The following is a 26,493-nucleotide window of genomic DNA, read 5'->3' as shown; positions in this document are numbered from 1 at the left end:
CGCTGCCGTCTCCAGCGCCGAACCATGGATTCATTCATGCCAAGCTTACGTGCGGCAGCACTGTTTCCCTCCTTTACTGCCAGATCGATGGCCTTCAACTTAAATGCGGCGAAATATGAACTCATACGTGTAGTTACCATGCTGGACTTGAAAAATATTCTTCGTCGTGCCGGCTGCTTGCATGTGCTAAATTAAAATGAGCACTTTCTTCGATTCCCACTTTTGACTTCCACCTGTTTCACTTTCTGCTAAAGCGCCCCCTAGTGGCAGGTGAAGGAAAATCTTCAGTAAAGCCGCACCTCATTATAAGCCGCATGGTTCAAAGCGTGGGAAAAAAGATGCGGCTTATAGTCCGGAAAATACGGTAGGTTCTTTTTTACACAGAATAATATCATCGTCAGAGAACATCCTAGTGGAGGAACTACAGCTTAAATCTATTTCTAATCTGATGTTAAGATTTAAAAGATTCATCCTTCAGAACATTTAAACAGCAATGAGTCTGTCTGAGGCAAAAGTCCAGAATCTCACGGCTACAGTATAGCCTCTTCAGCAAGCTGCCTAAAGACACATAACAGCACAGTTCAGGTTCACGTGCAGCAGAAGGAAGGTGTGAGACTGCGTGTTTGGGCCACAGCGGCGAAACGTTCCTAAATAATTTACATTTGGACATCTCCCTTCTGATTGGCTAACAGCAACACCACTCTTAATAATAATAATAATAATAATAATAATAATAATAATAATAATAATAAGGCATTTGATTTATAAAGCACTTTACATTTGAAACAAATCTCAAAGTGCTACAAAGTTAATTTAACCCAAAAGCTCTGGTAAAAAGATAAGTTTTAAGACCAGATTTAAAAGCACCAATAGTCTGTGGTATCCTCAGGTGCCCTGGGAGGGAATTCCAAATTCTGGGTGCAGCTGAGCAAAAAGCGCGATCTCCCATGGTGCGAAGTTTAGTCGTTGGAGTTTTCAAAAGATGTACTGATGCAGAGCGGAGGTTGCGTGTGGACGTCTGTGGAAACAGAAGTTCTTTAAGGTGGGGGGGAGGGCTTCCCCATAAATACACTGGTGGGTGAGAAGGGCAACCTTGTAATCAATTCGAGATGAAACAGGGAGCCAGTGAAGAGATTTAAGAATGGGCGTAATATGGTCATATTTGCGTCCTCTCATCAGGATCCTAGCAGCATAGTTCTGAATACACGGCAGTTTTTGAAGGATTTTTCCAGTAGTCCCAATGAGAAGTGCATTGCAGAAATCCAGCCTGGAGGAGACAAATGCATGGACCAACTTTTCCGCATCAGTTAACGTTAGTGCTGGACGCAGTTTTGCTATATTCCTGAGGTGGAAAAAAGACATTTTACACAGATGCTTGACATGGGCCTCATACGTCAAACTCGAGTCCATTTTAACCCCAAGGTTTATAACAGATGTTGACGGTGGGATATCCTGACCAGAAAAGGTAATACAGTTGATGTTAGATGACCTAACCTGGTGTGGGGTGCCTACTAATCAGTCTTAGAGCTGTTTAGCTGCAGGAAATTTAGCTTCATCCGTGACTTCATCTCCCCCAAACAGATGGTCAAAGTGGATGACGACGGAGTAGACGAGGAGGTGGAATTTATCCTGAGATAAAGTTGAGTATCATCAGCATAACAATGGAATAAAAGACCATGCTGGCTGATGATATGGCCCAGGGGGAGCATATATAATACTCTACCACTGACTCTATTTGCTCTGCAACTTTGATGTTTAATCTCCACAAATAACACACGCCTGGGGGAGTTCTGCTGTGTGGTGGAGTTGCAAATGCTAATGGTTAGCTCCTACTAGCCAGGATGCTCTCTGCTGTTTCCTGAATGCTAAACCAGCAACAGCCTTCCCCGTCGTGAGTCAAGATGGAGTCCGTGAATGTTAAGGGTGACATAGATCTGTCAGGATTTTCTAATCCTAGAGTTTCACCATCTGTTTTCTATCTGAAGCTAACATAGGAGACAGGTGTAGGAGACTATTTTCATGTTCAGCCTGCATGAAAAACTCAGAGTGACCCATTATAATCAGAAATAATCAATAAAAATGTTTTTTCAGTGAAGTACTACTTTATTTGTAACGTTAATATGTTACTGGGGCACTCTGGCCAGCTTGTTTGGACTAAATATTAATTAGAATGAATGAAAATGTTATTCATTATTTTTTTTAGAAATGGAAGTGACAGGGGGAAAATGACAGACAACAGAAATGTCTGACGCAAACCTCTAAATTGAACATATAGTGTTGAGTAGAAAAATCATTGCAATTGCTTATTTTCTATCAAGTTGTCTGTCTGCATTGTGAAATCATTAAAATAATTTGCAAAGAGCTAAAAGGCTTCAACAAGTCTCCCATTTGACCTTTTGCTGCTGACTATTAAAGATCACGAGAGGAAAACAAAATAAAAATCAGGCAGACTGGAAGCTGTTTAAAATGTCTGTGAATTTGTGAGATGGACACACCTACAAGAGACTGACCTTTACCAGCTCTGTCATGACTCGCTCCTAATAGGTGAATGCACACTGATGAGTGCAAATGTGTGCACACTAGTTATACTACCTATAAATGATGCACAGTAGTTATACTACCTATAAATGATGCACAGTGGTTATACTACCTATAACTGATGCACAGTAGTTATACTACCTATAACTGATGCACAGTAGTTATACTACCTATAACTGATGCACAGTAGTTATACTACCTATAACTGATGCACAGTAGTTATACTACCTATAACTGATGCACAGTAGTTATACTACCTATAGCTGATGCACAGTAGTTATACTACCTATAACTGATGCACAGTAGTTATACTACCTATAGCTGATGCACAGTAGTTATACTACCTATAGCTGATGCACAGTAGTTATACTACCTATAACTGATGCACAGTAGTTATACTACCTATAACTGATGCACAGCAGTTATACTACCTATAACTGATGCACAGCAGTTATACTACCTATAACTGATGCACAGCAGTTATACTACCTATAACTGATGCACAGCAGTTATACTACCTATAACTGATGCACAGCAGTTATACTACCTATAACTGATGCACAGCAGTTATACTACCTATAACTGATGCACAGTAGTTATACTACCTATAACTGATGCACAGTAGTTATACTACCTATAACTGATGCACAGTAGTTATACTACCTATACCTGATGCACAGTAGTTATACTACCTATAACTGATGCACAGCAGTTATACTACCTATAACTGATGCACAGCAGTTATACTACCTATAACTGATGCACAGCAGTTATACTACCTATAACTGATGCACAGTACTTATACTACCTATAACTGATGCACAGTACTTATACTACCTATAACTGGACAGTAGTTACCGTAAATCCTCTAATATTAGCCTGTATTTAATTAACTGCCGGGTATCATATTTTGGCCGGTGTCGGAGTCGGCGGAGGTGAATAATGGCTGTTTTTTTATTGTGGCCGGGTGGAATGTGGTAACAAGCAAGTACCACAGGGGGGGGGCGGTTGTGTCATCCGTCTCACTTTTGCCAGTGATAGACCGCGAGGGTAACCTTAACCGTGCGGAGACGAAGAAGAGGCGAAATTTGATATCAAGTTCAAAGAGAACGTGCTGATTATGCTGCAGAACACTCTGGGGAGCAGTAGCAGGGGTTGTATGAACTAGTCACTAGTCGACTTCACCGCTCTATAGTGACTTTTTATGCCTGTCATCGATTAGTCGCTGTCACGTGATAATGACCGGCAAGATGCAGTCCACGGAAAAGACAGCAGCCTGCTGTCAGCAGGTGACAAGCTCCTGAGTGTCGGGAGGCAAGGCCACAGTAACATTATCAAATCAGGTGTCGCCACCTCAAAAACTAACTTACCACGCGATCGTTCATGTCGGCTCATTTCCTTTTATGTTTTCTGCCTTTTATTCTTTTATTTGTGCCTGATGCTTTTTGCTGCTGTGGATCCCGGCGCATCACCTGTTTTGTCCTCGGTGACGCATCTAACTGATTTGGCCGGCGAGCACTCCGCTGTTTTTGTGGTCGGTAGATCTTTTTAGAACTGCAGTTCAAAGGTAACTCATAAGGTGAATATATATGAACCCAGGTAGCAGTTTTTCTTTAGGATTGAGAGGAGATAGTCATAGAAACAAGTTAGTTTTTATACCTGGTGGTTGCAACAAACAGACACCACTGAAGGTAATCAGAAGTGAGGAACAGAAAATGAAATAATTATTTTAATGTTAATGTTCACATAATGTTTATTATGTGAAGTGCCTTGAGACGACTGTTGTCGTGATTTGGCGCTATATAAATAAACTTGAATTGAATCGAATTGAAGTAATGTTTAGAGCAGCAGGAACTCTGAGAGGCTGCAGGCGCATCAGTGAGTTTGCGGCCGCTGCGCAGGGGGAGGGGGGAGGGGGCTGAAGCAGAAACTACCGTTATTAAAAGAAATGTGTTTAACTTTGAAAATGTGGGCGCAATTTGAATTGTCAAAAACTCCAGCGAACCATTAAAACTCCAGCGAACCATTAGTTCATTTTGCTCAAATAGAAATTGAGGCCTGCCTCGAATTCTGGTCCTCCTTCTATTAAAGGCCTAGAGCTTGATGAGCTTGAGTCAAATACAAGCCCGGGCCTGTATTAGAGGATTTACGGTACCTATTACTGATGCACTGTAGTTATACTACCTATAACTGATGCACAGTAGTTATACTACCTATAACTGATGCACTGTAGTTATACTACCTATAACTGATGCTGAGAGACCAAATACTTTATGTTTATCGTGCATGCAGTAAATATAGATTTTAGTTACTGCCTTTATGTCTCATAACACATTCCTTTAGTGCTCTAGATGTTTGATCATTTATTTCCACTTGTCATTTTTAGTTGAGCATTGCTGTGCGTGTACAGTAGACTCCACAGATTGCTGGCTCTTGTTTGATTAGATCCAAAACAACACTCAGCCTTCCTGCTTCATTCCAGGCACCTCAAATCACATGTGCAACGTGTCAGAGTTCGATGTTCTTCCATCAGAATTCTCAGCTAGCGCAGCTTGACACCATTAAAATGACTGACTCACAGAAAGATGAGGCGTTTGTGACGCCATCACATGTGTTCCAACATAATAGAGAAATTAGCATTTTGCCCAAATTATGCCAAAATGTGTCGTGTTGCACTGAAAAAAATGACAAGTTGGGACAGTTTTTTGTAGAGTACAGTTGACTAGAATGCCAAGTCACTTCTATAAAGCTTTACTCGTAAATAATTTCATGTATGAAAGTCAGAAGACTATAAATATGATATTTTCACAGTCTAAGCATTGTAGCCCTCTGACAGACTCCTATTTGAAGGTTTTGAAACAGCCTCCTGAACATCTCAGGTCTCCTTTGTGAATGTCTAGGAACTCCATTGCGAACGTCTACAGACATTCCATGTGAACGTCTCACAACTTCCCCGTGACTGTTTTGAGACTCTCTTGTGAACATTTTAAGACTCCCTCATGAACATCTTAAGACTACATTGTGAATGTATAGAGATTCCTTTGTGAGCATCTCCAGACTCCATTTTAAACATTTGAACATATGAAGACTCCCTCATGAAAGTCTCAGGACTCTGTCACGAATATCTCGAGACTCCCTCTGGATTGTTTCAAGACTCCTTTATGAAAGTCTTGGAACTTCCTCATGAATTTCTCGAGACTCCCTCATGAACCTTTTGGGACTCCCTCATGAACGCAAGTGGTGCTCGCTGCAGAACCACAAAGGTGGAGCTGCACCAGAAGGTGGAGCTGCACCAGAGTCAGCCCCGCCCATTCCAGAATCAGCCCCGCCCATTCCATAAGAGTCAGGCCGGGGACACACTGGCCGCGGAAGCGCCGCGAAGCGCCGCGAAAATGGGACCGCCTTCATTCGGCGCCCTTGTTAAGCTATTCTATAGACCACATGGGCCGCCGAAGCGCCGCGAATCGCCTCGCGCCGGCGCGCGCCGGCGCTCCAGCCCGCGCCGTGCAGCGATCATTTCGGCGTTGGCTCTATTTTTTTCGCGAGCCGCGGGTGAATCGCGTCAATTCTGGCAGGAAGTCAAACGTAGACGTAAGAGGCAGGCCGGTAAAGTTAACAAAATAAAGCATTTCAAAATAAAATTCCGCAATAGTCAAATGTGTTCGTAAACAGACACTGCAGAAAAACCACACGAACACGCACACACATACACACACATCGAACTTGTGTGCGTGTGTGACCACGTGAAGGGGGGAGTGGTTTTGGGTGTCTTTTCACCGGAGCAAACAGGACAGAGAGGCAGAAAGTCTGAGGCAAGCAGTTAGGATGATGACTTTAAATTAATTATGGAAGTTGAGAAACACAAGGAGCTGTACGACCCCCGAAAAACATGATTGTTTACGTACCCACGTCGGAAGAAACTGCTAAGATACAGCTGCAGAATTGGAGCGGGTTCCAAGAGATTCAACTGGCAGAAACAACTCATACCATAGGTTCACACACACACACGCGCGCGCGCGCGCGCACGCGCACAAACACTCAAACGTAGGAAAAGAGCTGAGAAAAGGCAGAGAGGAAATGGAGGACACCAAGTGTTTAAAAGAAAAACTACAGCTGAGCCGAGGCGCGCCTCGACTGGGGCGCGTCTGATCTGAACTGAGAAGCGGCGAGCAGCGGCCGAATTTCGTGAGCGATTCGCTTCTCGGCGCTTCGCGGCGCTTCCGCGGCCGGTGTGTCCCCGGCGTCAGTCCAATTCCTTCTAGTTGTCAGACTTGATAGCATTCTGGAACCAAAGAGGGTGTTATAGCTAAAAAATTGAGGACGGAGTTGAGAAGTTAATTGAACAGTTTTTGTAAAGGTTCCATATAATTAAAAATCAAACTTTTGGAACTTTTAATCATGTTATATTGTCATTTCCTCATAAGAAACACGCCAAAGCCATTTTTGGCCTCATTCATGCATTTTCTTCCCATCTCAGCTTCAATTTGGTCTCCTCCCCCGAAGAGGGTCTGGTCTTGGTTCTCAAATCTGGATATTCTGTGAATTTTCTGACAAATTATTTCTTAAATGACTTCTTCTGAGACACCGCCGGAAAAATCATACATACCATCTACAAAGACACACCGGATAGGACAATCAAATGTAACGCCACATGACTTTTTAAAGATGTGGTGGTGTAGTAGTTATAGAGTCAAGTTGACATGCAGTTTTGCGCAGGTTCGCCTCCCACTAGCAGAAATATTAGGTAGCTTACAACCCCTTTTCCTCATTTCTAGCTACACTTGCCAGTACTATGTTTACAACAATTTACTGGTATACCGTTTAACATATAATGACTAATGTGTTTATTTATTTATTTGTTTATTTAGCCAGTGTGAGTCCATTTGTGAGCAGAGTTTCAACTAAAATACTGTTTAGGAACGACCAAATTCAAAGAACTTTTAGAGACATAAATATTTTGCTGAAAATAAACATTACAACTAAAATATAAACAAATTAAAATGTTTCAGCTGGCTAAATGGATTGTTGCCGACCTCACCAAGAATCGAACCAGCACCAGCTCAGGGGAAAGCAAAACTTAAGTGAAACGATCTCGCCACTGGACTACCAGAGCACGTACGTAAATCACAGATGCTGTTGTAGAGCACTTTTCTTGGAGCGGCTGTGGGTAGATATTCGTTAAAAGAAACCGTTTCATTTCGAGATATATTCAGGCTTTGTCATGTAGCAAGTTATATTTATCTTGTTTAATTGAAGCATAGAACATAGCATTAACGACTGTAAACTAGTAACAGCCGTAATTCATGTGGGTCAGGTTAGTTTGCGATAAAGTTGGAAAAACAAAAACGGAAGTCAGTGGGCTAGACTGAGTTTGCGTGAATGGGCGGGGCTGACTCTGGTGCAGCTCCACCTTATGGTGCAGCTCCGCCTTTGTAGGTCTGCAGCGAGCACCCTCTCCATGAACGCTCTTCCCTTAAATGGAGGGTTGCAGCTTTGAGCCCCACTCAGGTTGACACAGTCGTTGTGTCCTTGTGCATGCTGGTGGTGATCATAGGGACCAGTGGCGCCAGTTTTCAGCAGCCTTGCTTCCGTCATTGCACCCCCAGGGCAGCCGTGACCACATTGTAGCTCATTGCCACCAGTATGTGTGTGTGTGTGTGTGTGTGTGTGTGTGTGTGTGTGTGTGTGTGTGTGTGTGTGTGTGTGTGTGTGTGTGTGTGTGTGTGTGTGTGTGTGTGTGTGTGTGTGTGTGTGTGTGTGTGAGTGAATGATTGTGTTGAACGACAACAGATAATTATCAGTGGACATGGTAGATAACTGAGAAACATGTAATGCTGATAACCTGAATATTAAATTGATTAATGATGCAATAATATCTCAAACCTTTGAAATTGTTTTAATCATTCATTTAAACCAGGCAGTCCCGGCATTTTCTTATAATTAATTTTGGGAAGTGAGCTAATTGTTTTTTTATTTTAACATAATTGATTAAACTGCAGATTTTAGCAGATGTGACCCACGAGTTCATATCTTCCTCCCATCTTTTACTTCACGTATTCTTTTTTTGAGGAGCTGTGTTGCGTAATCTCTCCGGAATATTCCTGTGGGCAGACTTAGTGACTCTCGAGTGGCATGTGAAACCTGTCACAGCTTCTCTTTATTGTTCGTCCCACACCAACGTGCCCCCCCCCCCCCCCCCCCCTCCTCCCCCTCTGCATCCCCACCTTGATTGACAGGATTATCAGGAGTCCACCCACCTGGAGCAGTTTGTGACCCGCTTCCTGCTAAAAGAGACAACCAATCAGCTTCATTCGCTTCAAAGCTCGCTGGAGTGTGCCATGGAAACCACAGCCGAGCAGACGCGCCAAGAGAAGTAAGTGCAAATCTCTCTGGTCCTTCACTCTTAATAAGCACGCACACACACACACACACACACACACACACACACACACACACACACACACACACACACACACACACACACACACACGTCTGTGAAACTTGAACAAAATGTACACTGGATCTTGGAATATGAATGATGCTTTTGTCCGAAATGCCAGCACTGCTTGTTAAAACCACCCGGGTCTTTCCTAAATCCACCAGATTCATCTGACTAATTACTTATTTAATCCTCTTCCTGTGGAGAAAAGATGAATTCTAAAGAGCTCATTAGGAAAATTACACACAATAAGGAGAACGACACCAAGAAAGACAACTTTAATGAATAAAAAGCTGACTAATCAGCAGAACATACAAAAACACATTTGTTTATTCATTTATTCTGGCCTAATGTGGGTAGCATTTAGAGATGACAGTGCTGCCAAAATATTAATATTAATGATATTAAGACCAACACTTTGATTGGGGTAAATTGGAAAACAGTGTTTGATTACCCCCAGATGAGCTGTTCTCATGTCCTAACAGGCTGCCGTCTTTTCAAATTAACAAATAGTTTTGGAACAGGGCCTTGTTTCTGTATTTGTTTATTTGTTGTAAAAATGTCTAAATTTACATTTTTAATTGATTCAGGGATTCATTTGGTTTTAATATAAAACTTGACTGCTAGATGTCACTAAATCACACCTTCAAAACAATTCAATTAGTGTCTGGCTTTCCAAAAATATGGAAAAATACATAACATATTCATTTGAACTTTATTTATTGTGTTGCATTCTGGTGACAACAGCATCCTTTCTCACTGAAGTGCTTATGGTCTTGCACGACAGATGATTTTCTGGTGAAAATCCTAAAACTAAATGCTTGCTGCATCCATTTCCTGTTTCATTTTGATGAGTGAGGGCTATTCATTTGAAAAATCAGCCAATATTTGAACATTACTTGAAATACTTTCTGTATAGACTCAACCAAAACTCCTATTTACCAAAAAAAAAAAAAAAAAAAAAAAAAACGGAACAGTTTAGGACTGATTTTTGGTGTTAAATTTTCTTTGATGTTATTTTGGGAGGGAAAAAACCCCTAAAAATTTGATTTTAAGATCTTTATAAGGATAAAAAAAAATGAAAATAGAGTTAGAACATTGAGCTACATTACAATATTAATGACAATTTACAACATTGACTCTACAAAAGTGATACCTTCTATAAAGATGCCATCTTAGCCCTTTTTAGACACACCAAGCCGGCAAAACGGCATAATATTATTGCAACGGTGTGTCTTATAAATGGCGATGTGCAAATTTAGCAGCAATCGTTCCACCTCGCTTGGTAGTAATAATTCAGTAATGATACAGCTTCAGCGTTGTGGCAAATTGACGTCATTGTTTTGTAAAAACGGCTCTTGTTATAACTTTGAAACCTGAAAGTGGAGCTGAACCTCCCAAATACTCACCTAGACTCAAGTTATTAATTACATCTTAGAAAAATTTGTGTCTGAACCAAGGTGAGAGCAACGCGATCAAAAAAGGTCACATGTGTTTACATGGAGGGGGCGGGGCTAAATACTTGTACTGCAGCCAGCCACTAGGGGGCAGTCATTTGTTTGTTTTCATGGTTCATGTGCAGTTTGGATGTCTAGTTACTTTAAATGTTGATGGTTATTGCAAAAGATTTAAACGTCCACATGCTTTCTGAATTCATCAAAGGCTTGAAAATAAAAGAGAATCGACATGAAAGGCTGATAAAGGAGTTGTGCCATTGTTTGGTCATAATTAGCGTATTCGTGAATGCACCGAGGGCTAATGAGCACCTCTCTGGCTGTGTGAGACGAGTGCAGCGCTGATGAGGCTTTTTATTCTCACAAGGTAGCGTTTGTTCCGGCCTCCGTTCTTCATCATCCTGGGTCTGCGTTCAGACCTCCCTACATGCCCCCGGTGCGCTCAGGTCATTAACGATGGCGGTGACTCACCCGGTGCACGCATGCACAAATTTCATACATGGAAAATATGTGTGCGAACCCCCCTGCAGGTTTACGTCCGAGTTTATTTGAAGCATGGTGTATTTTTATGACGGGGGGAATGACGCACTGGCTTTTCAGCAGCTTTTCATCTGCATGGATTCAAGCTGCGATTTTCTGTTAATAAGAAAAAAATCAAACTCTTTTCCCCTCTTGCTGAACTGATCATGAAGGGCTCACTGGCGTACAATTAAACAAAGCTGATCTGATTGAAATAATGATAATAATCTCTGCACCCATTAGATGTGAAAGAGGAATGACTACTATTTCGCTTAGAAAGTGACTCAAGTTTCACGTCTTTGCATTTAAATGAAGATTCTGGAGATTTTTCCTGATTCTGTTTACTTTCTTTCTGTCTCACCTCCTAAATTTGATCCATTTCTCTTTCCTCAACTACATTTCCACACAAGTGTCATTTACTGTTAGCAGACCCTCCTTCTCTTCCTGCATCTTTCGTTCTTGAGAAATTCCCCCTCAAGCATTTGATTGTTATCAGTGCGTAAACATCAAAACATCTGTTTGTTCCTCTGCTGGCTTTTACTTTAAGAGACTTTGGTCAAAAGGAAAAACTCATATTTGTTCTCATTGTTGTTATCACTTCTGCTCTGAACTTCCAACGGTTATTGATTGTTTCAGAGGCATCCCATCGCTCTTATAATTATAGCCTGACACCTTTTCCCTTCCCTTCCTTTTTTAGTTGACAGTTTTAGCGATTAAAGTTGATTTGCAGCTGAAAATGTGAGTCAGACAGACCTAGAAATCCCCCAAGCTCACACCCACCTGCAATCCTGCAGGGTGCCAAGTGAGCATTTAGAATCATGCTACTATAAGTGGTTTCATACGCCGCTTAACAAAATCACCGGGGAGAGCATTTCTGTCTTAGTGTCATTAGATTATTAAAGGGGACATATTATGCAAAACTCACTTTTAACATCCTTTCGTGCTGCCATGTGGGTCTCTACTGCCTCTATAAACGCTCCAAACATAAAAGAATATCCATACATTTTCTGTCAGTGTTTGGTTTAAGGACTTGTGTGCCTAAAACAAGCTGTTTCAAAAAGTCCCAATTTGTGATGTCACAAACGGGGAAATTAGAATAGAACCACCTCTCACGTGCAAAAGAGAGTTGCAGGAGGAGTGGCGGTTCTACTATGAATCCCTCCTAGATATCTGAGCTTCTCTATTTATCAGCCTGAGCGGGGATGGGTGGGCGTGGCCAGTTCCAGCTTGTTTTCTTTGAGTGACAGAGCCCTGAAATGACTCATTCTGGAAGATACTGAAAATATCAAGAGTAAAACTGCTGAAATAGCTCTATGCTAGAGAGAAAAAACTTCATAAACATGTTTTGTGTAGGTCATAGAACTTTTAAACCTTAAGAAAAAAGTCACTATATGTCCTGTTTAATACCTAACTAGGCAATGTAATTAATTTGATTAAACAGGTTGAATGTAAAGAGAATGCTGTAGTCGTACTGTTAAAGAGCAAGTCCCCCAGATCACCTTTTTTTGCTGATAAACTATATAAATGAGTGTCTAATCGGGCTGTAGACGTGTGTAGTCAATAAATTGGAACTTTAGTGCATCTTAGTTAAAATTTAAATATTCTGCCTAAAACTGTCAGTGTTACGCCCTCTTCAGGTAAAAAATTGCACTACATTTGATTTTAAATCTGCCATCGCAATTGGCTAAGAGGTACCCTATGACGTTAGCTGGTACATTATGATGTCACAATGTCGCTGTGAGCCTGTGTGTGTGTGTGTGTGTATTTGTTGTAGTGGCTTCGCCCTCTCGGTCTGCCAAGAGGCAACACCTCCTTGTGGAGCATTTTTCAAACAAGAAATTGGAGTGGAGTTAGACTCTGGTAGGGGGTGGCTTTCTCTTTAAATAGATTCAGTCTCATAAAATGTTAGAATTTTCCTAAAAATGATCTTTTTCCAATACATTTTAACATTTTCTTAATTGTCATATTTTAAGTGATGTGGTAAAGTAAGGAGTTTTTCAGCTTTTGCTTTTCTTTGTCACATTTAAATGTTTCAGATCAGCAAACAAACGAGCAAATAGAAATTTCTGTTTAAAACAATGATTTTGTTTATTAAGTGAAAATTAAATCCAAACAAATGTGTGAAAAAGTAACCAGCTTTTACACGTGAGGCACCATTTCTGTGATCTAAAATGCACAAAAATTTTAAATAAATAAATAAAATAAAATCTTATATTTTCAACATTTAATCTTTGTTTCTAACTTCAAAATCTGTTTGTATAAAAAAGTGAATCCCAAATTAAAACTAAAACTAAATCTAAAACCACATGTAAACAAAAGGGGGGATTTGAAGAAAGCTTGTCCTCAGAACTAAAAACACTAAAAATAAGCATCACGAGCACAAGCACGTGGATTAAAATATTCATTGTTCCCCTTCAGAATCCCTGCAGTGTTTTCAAAGAACAGGACAGAAGAACATGACAGTAGTAAGATGAATCTAAGGTGATGTCACCCTGTGGTAACATGCACCTTGTCAGTGACATTAGCTTCAACATCAGCCCAACACAGAAAACAAGCAGCAGAAGTCCAGACATCTCCGTGTTTTTACTAAATTTATTCCCAGCTGGAACAACTTAGCTTTAGATTCTGTGCTCCTGTCACCTGCTGGGAGAGCTCCACAGTCTGGCAGAACGATAATATAAAGTTTAAGATCCTGCACACATATGCACAGCAAAGTGCATAAGCAACTAAGCAGGAGGTTTTATCCTCAAATTTGCATCATATTTGGCCTCAAAACATCAAGGTGGAGTATTAGGATTAGTACCTTCAACACAAACCTGCCACACCCAGTCCTGCACAAGCTTACTGCCCTCTGGTGGAGGATCTACAAATTATTTCATGATTTAGCCTTTAAGGGAGTTAAGGGGTTTTAAATTGCTTTAGTGCAACTCTAAACTTCAGAGTGGTAATGTGTTTTTCCTTCTCCAGACAAGGCCCTTTGAAGCCAGAAGTTTTGTCCATCCAGCTGTCGGGTCGCCGCCTCAATCGGAGGCTCCAGAGGAACAACAGCCTCTCCCCTAACAACCCACTGCTCAGTCTGGTCAATTCAGGTGGGTTTAAAATGCCAACTTCAAACCAAAACTCCCTAAACCCAGGGTGCATAGGTGAATAGGTGAAATTTTTTAAAGTCACTTAAAAATGTGTACATGTGACTATCTTAGCCTGTTTCATGTAAAGTAGGTAATCTTTTATAATTTATATTTACCCTAAGTCCCTCTCTTGGCCTCTACAGCAAAACAAATTGTTTAAAGAGCAAGTCACCCCCTACCAGAGTATTACTCTGCTCGCACTTCCTGTTTGAAAAATGCAACAAATGCTGTTGCCCAGCAGACCGAGAGGGCGGAGCCGCTAACAAATACACACACACACACACACACACACACACACACACACACACACACACACACACACACACACACACACACACACACACACACACACACACACACACACACACACACAGACAGAGGCTAACAAAAACATTGTGACATCATATGGTACCAGCTAATGTTCTAGGGTACCTCTTAGCCAATAGCGATGGCAGATTTAAATTCAAATGCAGTGCAGAGATTTTACCTGACAACGGCACAACACTGACAGTTTTAGGCAGAACATTTAAATTTTAACTAAAATGCACTAAAGTGCAAAACTATTGACTACACGTGTCTACAGCACGATTAGACACACATTTATATAGTTTATCAGGAAAAAAAACGTTGATTTGGGGGTGACTTGCTCTTTAAAGTGGGTTGTAAATGGGATTGTCCATGTGTTACACACTGACACCATCTTTATGAAACCAGTGAGTGATATGGGAAACCAGTTGGAAAACAGTAGCTTGTTTAAAACTCTTTAAAGGAACTATTTCCATGACTCGGGCATTGAAACTCAGCAGGAAGTCAGAGTAAGGAAACACACATGTTTCAGGAACTACAAGTTAGAGCAGAGCTGAGCTGAAGGCGGGAGGATTTGGAGTCCCTTTTCCTGATATTTGGACATCTCTCCTCATATTGGCCAACAGCAACGTAACTCTACCACTGACTCTGTTTGCTCTGCAACGTTGATGTCTTCTCTCCATAAATAACACAAGCCTGGAGGAGTTCTGTCGTGTGGTGGAGTTGCTAATGCTAAAGGTTAGCTTCTACTAGTCGAGATGTTCTCTGCTGTTTCCTAGATGCTAAACCAACAACAGCCTTCACTGTTACAAGTCAATAAGGGTGAGTCCATGAATGTTAAGGGACAGTGTGACGTAGATCTGTCAGGATTTTCTAATCCTAGAGTTTCACCGTCTATTTTCCATCAGTAGCTGATTCAGGACATAGGTGTAGGAGACTATTTTCATATTCAGCCTGCATGAAAAAGTCAGAGTGACCCATTATAACCAGAAATAATCAGTAAAAGATTGTTTTTCAGTGAAGTACCACTTTAACGAGGTTCAGGTGTGATTGGCAGATGTATGGATTAAAAAAGTACTCATAATCATGACACTCAAGGGTCTAGAAGACAGATGAATCACTTCTGCTCTGTCAACATTTTTATTGTTTTGCATATGGTTCAGTTATAACAAATAACAAATATGTTTATCTACAATCTTCTACAGTAGTCTTTTTTCTTGCATGTTGCTATTCCACATCCCCAACATGTCACCAGCTGTGATTGCCAGCAGTTCTGTGAAACAAATGCAGAACCTTTGCAGGCTGATTATGAGGCTCAGAGCCTTTCTATTGATTGGGTGCTTGTTTGCAGCACGACATGAAAGGAAGCCTTGAAATTTCCCCTGGCCCAGTTTATAATGGCTTTTTTTAGTTTGGGAATTAATGCAGAAAAGTATTTTAAAATAAAGTCGATATGCATGGCGTCTTTCATCTGTTCACCTTTGTTGTCCCCTCAGGTCTTTACGACGAAGATTGTCAGTGGACAATTCAGGTCAACAGGCTGCAGAAGCTCATCGACCGACTAGAACAAAAGGTTATTTCACCACGTTTCTCAAACATTCACACCACTTGTTTTCTGCACAGCTTCCTCCGTCTCTAGTCTTTGTTTTCACCATTTGCGCTTTACATTATTCTCTGAAATTTACCTCATATTTGTGGATTCATCAAAGCTCAACAACACCCACCCACACATGTACGCATGAGCATATGCACACACACAGGAGATGTCAGCTGAAACTCGCACAGCTGCTGTCTGTTCATGTTGAAAGAAGCAATCTGCTGTAAAGGGAGAGGTGAAAATACATAAATGCAGCCAGAAAAATGTGTTTGGTTGTTTAGCAATGAGTAAAAATGCATGAAGCATATTACTCATAGTTAGGGACATTTTGCAACAGGTTCAAAATAAATGATTTAGCATGGACTATTTTTATTTATGCTAACTCTTTGTCACTTGGCTAAATGCTACAAATAATCTCCTAAACATAAAAATGAACATTTTTATTTTTAAAGCAACAGTTCACATCTTTTGAAGTTACTTTTAGAACAGCAAAGTTTTTAAGAAAAATAGTGTTTTTGATCAAGTCTAGCTAAGGTCTGGTTAGCCTTAAAATGGGCCAGGTATGTAATGTCTTCTCAAAAGTTGAATGGCAATTTATGCAAATAATCTTCAAATTTACACTAACTTTCTTATTTAATGATTGTTCCATCAAAATTCTTATAGAATTTCTGCTACAGTAGTAGCTAGCTCCATGGCTAATAGCTAGTATTCTGCAGCTAGCCATGCTGCAGTGCTAGTGCGCAGACCTAATTAGGGTTCCAAGCCCAAAGGGCAGGGAACCCTATTGTTTTTGTACGTATTTTTCATTATTTTTCCGGGATTATTCTTCTCCGCTAATTTCATATGGGCGCAGGAGCCTGAAAATGCCAGAAAAAATCTGACATGTCAGTCTGGTAGAAAATCCTGACCGTTACTAAGATTCGAAAATTCATAACCAGCAATCACTAGGTGGCGCTGTTGCGAAGGTCGATGCGTTTCAGCTACTAGCTCCCAAACCATAGGCCCGACAGTCAAAAACTTTATATGTGCTTGATCCTTGGATGATTCTGCATGTCGTTTATATTGGCCATGCCCACTCTTAGGTGGTTTATGAAACATAAAATGTAGTCTTGATTTGATTACCCCCTTGTGTTTAATATTAGGACTTATTTTTATTGACAGCCACTAATGCAAATATTATTTTTTTGTAAGATAAGTTTAACTTTTATGATCCTTATAAAAATATAAGCAGAAGTCTCACATCACAAAGGTAATCTGGGAATATTTTGAGATTTTTGTACAAAAGCATAGATTTTTTATTAATTTTTTTACTTTATTCCAGTTTTTCTGTTTAGTTGCATAAAAAAGTAAATATTTTTTGTTAGAATTTTTTTAGGTATATAGTAAATATAAACAATTTATAACATCCCACATGTACCTATGGTGATCTGAGATTTTTCTACTAATTTTATAAAGTAGCACTATTTTTTTAATGAATATTTTAATTTTGGGCGTGACCCTTATAATTATATTTACCAATTTTTCTTCAAAAAAGCTTTGAATCTACTGATTTAAAAACAACAGCATTGTATTCCGCAGGTTAACATTACCATGTGAGAATATTTAGGTAATTTTATGATGATTTGTAGATTTTTCAGGATTTTTCAAAATCATTTGACCAGGAAGTCACGAAATGAAACTCATAGTTTTTGTTGACAATCTAATAAATCTAGGGACATTATCAAGTATTTATATTATTCCTAATATACTGTTGAAGTATAGATTATTGTTCGGTAATCTTTAGATCAAATATGGATTTTATAATAAAGTTTTTGTTTCGGTCAGTTTATTTATGAATTTCAATATATTTTTTAAATTAAAAAGTATTTAATTTAGAAACAATAAAATGACTAAACCTGATTTCTCATGACCCCATGATGATCCAAGAATATTTTGGAAATTTATTTAAAAAGAATACATTTTTAATGAATTTAATAAACATTGTCTGTAATATTGAAATGGTAAATGGCCTGTATTTGTACAGCGCCTTTGTAGGAGGGTTCAACAACCCTCCAAGGCGCATAACACAATCAGTCCTTCAGCCATTCACACACACAGTCACACACTAGTGGGAATCCACAGCTGCCCTGGGGCGCACTGAGAGGCAAGGCAGTATTCTCTGGTCAGAGATTGGATCGATCCTTCAACCTTCCGATTACTGGAAAACCCCCTCCAACTCCTGAGCTACTGCTGTCCCATGCAGCACATGACTTAATTAACTACATCTCCAAGATCTTTAAAAATCAAACGATGGAACTGGATTGTTGTAGGAATCGAGATGTTACCGATGTCTGTGAAAGATTTTCCTATAGGCTGTACAAAAGGTTCAAGGAGATTTCCTGACTGTTCATTTCATTCTGCCGGTTTAGAGAGCTGACATGACGCCTGCAGGATTCTTTCATCCATTCACACACACAGTCACACACTAGTGGGAATGAGCTACAATGTAGCCACAGCTTCCCTGGGGTCCACCGAAAGGCGAGGCAGTATTCTCTGGTCAGAGATTGGATCGATCCTTCAACCTTCCGATTACTTTACAACCTGCTCTACCTCCTGAGCTAATGCTGTCCCATGCAGCACATGACTTCACTAACTTCACTAACTTGGGCTGCATGGTGGTGCAGTGGTTAGCACTGTTGCCTCGCAGCACGAAGGTTGCAGGTTCGAAACTCAGCTGCGGCCTTTCTGCGTGGAGTTGCATGTTCTCCCCATGCATGCGTGGGTTTCCTCCGGGTACTCCGGTTTCCCCCACAGATCACAACATGCCCTATAGGTTAAAAATTGTAAGTCGCTTTGGATAAAAGCGTCTACCAAATAAATAAACATAAACATAAACTAAATCTTCACGGTCTTTAAAAATTAAACAATGGAATTCGATTGTAATCACGATTGAGAAGTCGGCCATGCCTATGAAAGATTTTCCTATAGGCTCCGCAAAAGGTTCTATGAGTTATCCTGAGTGTTCCTTTCATTGCACCGGTTGAAGTGAGCTGAAGGGACGCCGGCAGGAGAACGTGTTTTTGGAGCGGGGCCACGTGAGGAATGGCGAGGGCGAGGCCGGGTGGGGGACTGGCGCTGGTTGGCTTGGAACCTGTTGCTAACTGCTTGCAGTTCTAGTTCCTTTTTGTTTCTATTTGCTTGTTTTGTTCTATATTTAAATTTTTGAGTGAAATTGCTAAACCTTTGCCCTAATTTAAGAAAAAAAAATGCTAAAAACACAAATTTTTGTAACTTTTTTGTGTCTTTTTGACGGTTGTTGCTTGACTTTTAGAGGGTGGATATCTCATTGTTTACCCTGTATTTAGTAGAAAAATAAACTCACACATTTGTCAGATGCGTAAAACTGATGCATTTGTTACAAAAATTATTTTGAAATGTTAATTCTTATGTGCAAAAATGTGCACATTTATGGAGCAGAAGCACACACCAGTAGATGCAATATCTAACAGAGAAACCTCACACAATAACCAATCATGCACCTTAAATAGATATTTAAAAATATACCTAATTCAGAATAATTTAAAAAATATCAAATAGTTGAATAAAAACCATCAAAGTCAAAGTCAAAGTTGTTTTTATTGTCATTTCTACCACATGTGCAGGACATACAGAGAAACGAAATTGAGTTTCAGTGCACACAATTCAGAGATCAGACATACATGGGTAAGACACATGACAAGAATTGGTGACTGCGGTCATTCGCAACATGAGTCGCGCTACCTTAATAGATAGATGAAAAGGGTGTTACATGAGGATAATTGGGGGTAAGGTAAAAAAAGGCATAGCAGAGTTAGACCCAGCGGGGAGTAACTCTATTATACAAAGAAAACTCCCTGACTTAGAAGCACAAACAGCACACACACAAACATCAGAGTCCAATGGGGAGGCGGGGATGGGTGGGGATCCTGAAGCCTCCAATGGGAGCTACCGGTACGGCGCATCAACCAGTTGCAGACCAACAGGTGGGAGGGAGAGATAAGGAACAGAGAGCACACTGAGTTTCCCGCAGACGTCTCAATCTGAAGGAAGAGGGTGAAGGTCGGGACACAGCATCTGTCGGCATTCCTCCTTTCGTGGGGGTGTGTTGAAGCAGCCTTGAGAGGCTGCTATGGCGTCAGATAAGGATAAACATGACTTTGTTTGGGACAGGCAGAGATAATTTTCCTCTCTTCCGTGAAGCCAATTTTATGTGTTCTAAACATCTCCACATCGTCCGGTGACCCTCTCCGAGATGACTTCCATCTTGCGTACTAAAACAAGCAACGCCGCGAGGACATTACCCAGCTTACGGTTCACCTCGAGTAACGTCCCAGTCTGTGAGGTCACCGCCCGAGCGGCACATTCCATGGGCACGGGTCGCACTCCAATCGCTCCCGTCTACCCAAATTTCCAGAAAACCAGATATCCTCCCACTCCAATCAGGAGAAATCCAGTGATCATCAGGCCGAACATCCACAAATCTTCCACGTCCTCGATGGACAACTGAGAGAGGCACACGATCCGCCAGACCTCCCAAGAATCGAGTGCATATCCCGATGCGAATGTCCCCTCGGGACAGGTGGGAGCCCCCTTCTCCGTTCTCATCGTAGAAAAAATGTTGTCAATCGCGTTGAATGACCAGTTAATTAAGTCCATTTTTCCAAAAGAGTAGTGGTTTCAGGAGAAATGCAGAGAAGTGCTCTGTAGGCAGACGGGACAAGAGCCTTGGGGAAGCGATAAGGGAGCTGAGAAAAAAGCGTCTGTACTCTCTGAATACAGAATAGAAAATCCCTTTACTGTCTCTCAGCAGTGTCACATCAGCAAATAAGATTCACAAAAGGAGCAAAGAAGAATAAAAATTGATTAAGAAAGGAAAGAAAACAACATTCAGCTTCTTATTGTACAGGTGCTGGCCAGTAAATTAGAATATCATCAAAAGGTTGAAGATATTTCAGTAATTCCATTCAAAACGTGAAACTTGTACATTATATTCATGCAATGCACACAGACCAATGTATTTCCAATGTTCATTACATTTAAATTTGATATTCATAAGTGACAACTAATGAAAACTCCAAATTTGGTATCTCAAAAAATTAGAATATTCTGAAAAGGCTGAATATAGAAGACACCTGCTGCCACTCTAATCAGCTGATTTACTCAAAACACCTGCAAAGGCCTTTAAAAGGTCCCTCAGTCCTGTTTTGAAGGCACCACAATCATGGGGAAGACTTCTGACTTAACAGCTGTCCAAAAGACAATCATTGACACCTTGCACAAGGAGGGCAAGACACAAAAGGTGATTGCTAAAGAAGCTGGCTGTTCGCAGAGCTCTGTGTCCAAGCACATTAACAGACAGGCGAAGGGACGGAAAAAATGTGGTAGAAAAAAGTGTACAAGCTCTAGGGATAACCGCACCCTGCAGAGAATTGTGACGACAAACCCATTCAAAAATGTGGGGGAGATCCACAAAGAGTGGACTGCAGCTGGAGTCAGCGCTTCAAGAACCACCACGAGGAGACTCATGAAAGACATGGGATTCAGGTGTCGCATTCCGTGTGTCAAGCCACTCTTGAACAAGAAACAGCGCAAGAAGCGTCTCGCCTGGGCCAAGGACAAAAAGGACTGGACTGATGCTGAGTGGTCCAAAGTTATGTTTTCTGATGAAAGCAAGTTCTGCATTTCCTTTGGAAATCAAGGACCCAGAGTCTGGAGGAAGAGCGGAGAAGCACAGAATCCACGTTGCATGAGGTCCAGTGTAAAGTTTCCACCGTCAGTGATGGTGTGGGGTGCCATGTCATCTGCCGGTGTTGGCCCACTCTGTTTCCTGAGGTCCAGGGTCAATGCAGCCGTCTACCAGGAAGTTTTAGAGCACTTCATGCTTCCTGCTGCTGACCAACTTTATGGGGATGCAGACTTCACCTTTCAACAGGACTTGGCACCTGCACACAGTGCCAAAACCACCAGCACCTGGTTCAAGGACCATGGTATCCCTGTCCTTGATTGGCCCGCAAACTCGCCTGACCTTAACCCCATAGAAAATCTATGGGGTATTGTGAAGCGGAGGATGCAATACGCTAGACCCAACAATGCAGAGGAGCTGAAGACGACTCTCAGAGCAACCTGGGCTCTCATAACACCTGAGCAGTGCCACAGACTGATCGAGTCCATGCCACGCCGCATTACTGCAGTTATTGAGGCAAAAGGAGCCCCGACTAAGTATTGAGTGCTATACATGCACATTCTTTTCATGTTCATTCTTTTCAGTTGGCCAACATTAGAGAAACAAACATTTTTTCATTGGCCTTTAGAATATTCTAATTTTCTGAGATACCAGATTTGATGTTTTCATTGGTTGTCACCTATAAATATCAAAATTAAACGTAATAAACATTGGAAATACATTGGTCTGTGTGCATTGCATGAATATAATGTACAAGTTTCACGTTTTGAATGGAATTACTGAAATATTTTCAACCTTTTGATGATATTCTAATTTACTGGCCAGCACCTGTATTGTTCCTATAATTTCAGTTTAATGTCTCCAAAAACTTTAATTTGCACTAGATTCAAACTTTCATTGGAGTAAAAAACGCCTTTTCTGTGTTTGCAGGAGATTCGTCTGGAGCCCTTCGAGGATGAAGTCATCGAGAGCAAATCGGTTAGTTTGTTGACATTTATTCACCATGCACTTGTCTGCTGCAGTGACCACACTGCGGATTACTCCCATCACACAGTAGCACCGGCAAGGAAGCCACGCTGACAATGCATAGACGGTGGTCGTCATAGCAACAACACAGTTTAAAGTTATCAGGAGCGTTCCTCGCTCTATTTTGCACCCTCAATCTGTCCGGTTTGGACTTGATATTGAGTTGTAGATTGTCAGACAAGAACCACACATGAATTTATTGCTTTAGAAATATCCTCCAGGCTTGTGATTAGGTGGGATTTATTTTCAATGATGCACAATGTGCGCAGGTATGCACTAGCTGCACATGCCGAGGTAAAAACACTTTGTTGTTGCTACCAATCAAGATTCGTGTCACTCACTTCAGAGCTGAGAACACAAATCTCACATCAGCTGGATAAACAAACAGGATAACGTGGCATGGTTTAGTCCCAAATATGGATTTTTACAACAATGTTGGTGTTATTTTGACAGGTTTTTCAGTAAAGAGACAATTCAACATTTCTAACTTTTAAATACTGGTAAAAAAAAAAAACCCAGAAAGACTGATGTGATGTTGCTAAACCAAACAGGTTTGTTGAAAATCATGAAATAGACACAATACGCCGCTAAAGGTTGGTTTAAACTAAAATTCTAATCTTTTCCGAGCTAATGGCAAAAAATAAATAACTCTTTAATTTAAAATAAACTGTATATCATCAAATTAAAATTCTAGGATTCTTTATAAAAGTTTAAATTTCTGTTGACAACTGATTAGGTTGTTTTAGTCGAGTTACAGATTATTGCAAAATCTCAAGCAATTAGTTGACTCTCTGCTTCAAACAAGTGAAATGATGGTTCATTATCTGTGAAATCTGTTGCATTTTAGGGCTTTTTGTGCTCGGTATCATCCATTAGCTGTGGAAGCCATCTTGAATGGGACTGGTCCCAACAGTTGGTTGGACATTTATCCAGTGAATCTTTTCGGAGATTGTCATTAAAATGTCCGCAGTGGTATTGATGCAACAACATCATGCAAACCGTAATAAAAAGATGACAGTGGGAAAATGAAATGTTTCACTGCTCAAGTTATGCTTCTTTTTTTAAAAGGGGCACCAAACTAGAACCAAAAGCCGTATCGATAGCAGAGATCTCAACAGACACACTTCGCCCAGAAAATTTGGCAAAAGTTAATTCAGATGGATTCTGTCAGGAAAATACAAGCAGGTGTTTAGACTGCAGTATGACCAAATTCAACATGTATTTCAAAAGTGCTGAATCCACTCTTAACTAGTTCCTTCCAAGAAAGAGAAAGGGCCCGTTGCCAGAACCTCCGGGTAATTTACCGGACGTTTGTGATATACATGTCTCCATTTCATCGGGCCAGCCTGATAAGACTGTTTTAGGGTGGAGCCAAATATCTGAACTAGAGTATGCACTCAGCAATTTCCCGGTAGAGTCGCTGGGCGGGACTTGTGGTTTACTCATGGTGATTGGTTGTAACTCAATAGGAAATGATGTCAGTAGGCATCACCAAACAACCAACATTTGTAAAACTGGAAGAGTTGCTAGTAAAGCAGAATGGAAGAAAAATAAAATAAGCAGCATTGATGCGTCTTTAAAATCATGATTTTTAAACTCCCAACGCCAAAAAATGCATCAGAAATCCCCTCAGAACTCCGTGATTTATGATGCTTTGTTGTCTCTACAGAGCGCCATTAAAAAACAGTGCTTCGTCTATCAATCAATCAATCAATCAGATTTTATTTATAAAGCGCTTTTCAAGCAAAGTGCGACTCAAAGTGCTTTACAGAATTAAAACGACCCCAAATTCCCATTACAGTATGAAAACATTAACAGACACACACACACACACACACACACACACACACACACACACACACACACACACACACACACACACACACACACACCCACACACACACACAAAATCACATCAGTAAAAATTTATATTCGGCTGAATCCAGATGAGCCAAGTAAGGTAAGGCAAGGAAGCACCATCAGAGGAGCCGTCTGCCCCGGCAGCATCAGGTCTTCCACAGCAACAAGTCAGGGCACTCAGAGGAGGGGGTGCATACACCTCCACTTAAACACTACCTATAGAGCGCCCAGGAAGCAACAGTCGACCACTGCCCCTGGGGCAGAGGGCCCCTACAGAGAAAACACGGGATTAAAATGAGTAAAAATATGAAAATAAAAGAGCTAATATAAATGACAAAAGTAAGATAATAAATAAAATCATATGGACAGTAAAATAATAATATTACTAAATAATGAAACTGTGCTAAAATATAATAATATAAAACATGCAAAGCCAGTAATAAAATATAATCATGTAATCGTCTGATCGTTGAATGTCACTTTTTACGTCACACAGCCGAGCTCCCGGTCCCCTAAATAGATAAAATTACAACTTTTTTTTTTTTTTTTGACAAAATGAAACTTTTCAAAAGTTGGTGATCCCTTGGGCCAGCTCCTCCAGGGAAGAGTTTGGTGAGATCATGGAGCAAGACTTCCGTACGGCTTCGAGGAGATTCTGGTCCACCATCCCGCGCCTCAGGGGAGGGGAAAGCAGTGCGCTACTAACACTATCTATAGTGGGGACGGTGTGCTGCTGACCTCTACTCAGGACATTGTGGATCGGTGGGCAGAATACTTTGAAGACCTCCTCAATCCCACCGACATGTCTTCCAGTGAGGAAGCAGAGTCTGGGGACTTTGGGATGGCCTCTCAAATCTCTGGTGCTGAGGTCACTGAGGTGGTTAAAAAGCTCCTCTGTGGCAAGGCTCCAGGGGTGGATGAGATCTGCCCGGAGTTCCTTAAGGCTCTGGATGTTGTGGGGCTGTGTTGGTTCTGCAATATCGCGTGGACATCAGGGGCAGTCCCACTGGACTGGCAGACCAGGGTGGTGGTTCCCTTATTTAAAAAGGGGGACCACAGGGTGTGTTCCAACTTCAGGGGGATCAGACTCCTGAGCCTTCCTGGTAAGGTCTATTCAGGGGTTCAGGAGAGGAGAGTCCATCAGATTGTTGAACCTCAGATTCAGGAGGAGCAATGTGGTTTTCGTCCTGGCCGTGGAACACTGGACCAGCTCTATATCCTTAGGGGGATCCTGGAGGGTGCGTGGGAAATTGCCCAACCAGTCTACATGTACTTTGTGGATTTGGAGAGCTTTTGACTGGGTCCCTCAGGGGTCCCTGTGGGGGGTACTCCGGGAGTATGAGGTACCAGGCCCTCTGATACGGGCTGTTAGGTCCCTGTATGACTGGTGTGAGAGCTTGGTCCGCATTGCCGGCAGTAAGTCGGGCTCAATCCCAGTGAGAGTTGGACTCCACCAAGGCTGCCCTTTGTCACCGATTCTGTTCATAACCTTTAGGGACAGGATTTTTAGGTGCAGCCAAGGTGTGGAGGGCATCTGTTTTGGTGGCCTGAGGATCAGGTCTCTGCTTTTTGCAGATGATGTAGTCTTGTTAGCTTCATCAGAACATGATCTTCAGCTTTCGCTGGAGCGGTTTGCAGCCGAGTGAGAAGCAGCTGGGATGAGAATCAGCTCCTCTAAATCTGAGACCGTAATCTTGATTCGGAAAAGGGTAGAATGCCTTCGCCGGGTCAGGGATGAGGTCCTGCCCCAAGTGGAGGAGTTTAAGTATCTCGGGGTCTTGTTCACGAGTGAGGGAAAACTGGAGCGTGAGATCGATAGGCGGATTGGTGCTGCATCTGCAGTGATGCGGCCGTTGTACCGGTCTGTCGTGGTGAAGAGAGAGCTGAGTCAGAAGGCGAAGCTCTCGATTTACCGGTCGATCTAC

General features: G+C 41.3%; 1 protein-coding gene across 1 annotated transcript in view; it reads left to right on the top strand.

The window, feature by feature from the left end:
- The window catches only part of necab1 (N-terminal EF-hand calcium binding protein 1), a 52,922-nt gene that overhangs the window by 15,905 nt on the left and 10,524 nt on the right, over positions 1-26,493 (top strand). Inside the window, exons 6-9 of the mRNA XM_054745194.2 lie at positions 8,775-8,911; positions 13,918-14,039; positions 15,881-15,957; positions 22,613-22,660. Of these exons, the coding sequence (XP_054601169.2) occupies positions 8,775-8,911; positions 13,918-14,039; positions 15,881-15,957; positions 22,613-22,660 (384 nt within the window). The remainder of the gene's footprint in view (positions 1-8,774; positions 8,912-13,917; positions 14,040-15,880; positions 15,958-22,612; positions 22,661-26,493) is intronic.

This window comes from Nothobranchius furzeri, chromosome 19 (assembly GCF_043380555.1).
Source record: "Nothobranchius furzeri strain GRZ-AD chromosome 19, NfurGRZ-RIMD1, whole genome shotgun sequence".
NCBI lineage: Eukaryota > Metazoa > Chordata > Actinopteri > Cyprinodontiformes > Nothobranchiidae > Nothobranchius > Nothobranchius furzeri.
This window is presented reverse-complemented; position numbering and strand designations above follow the sequence as displayed.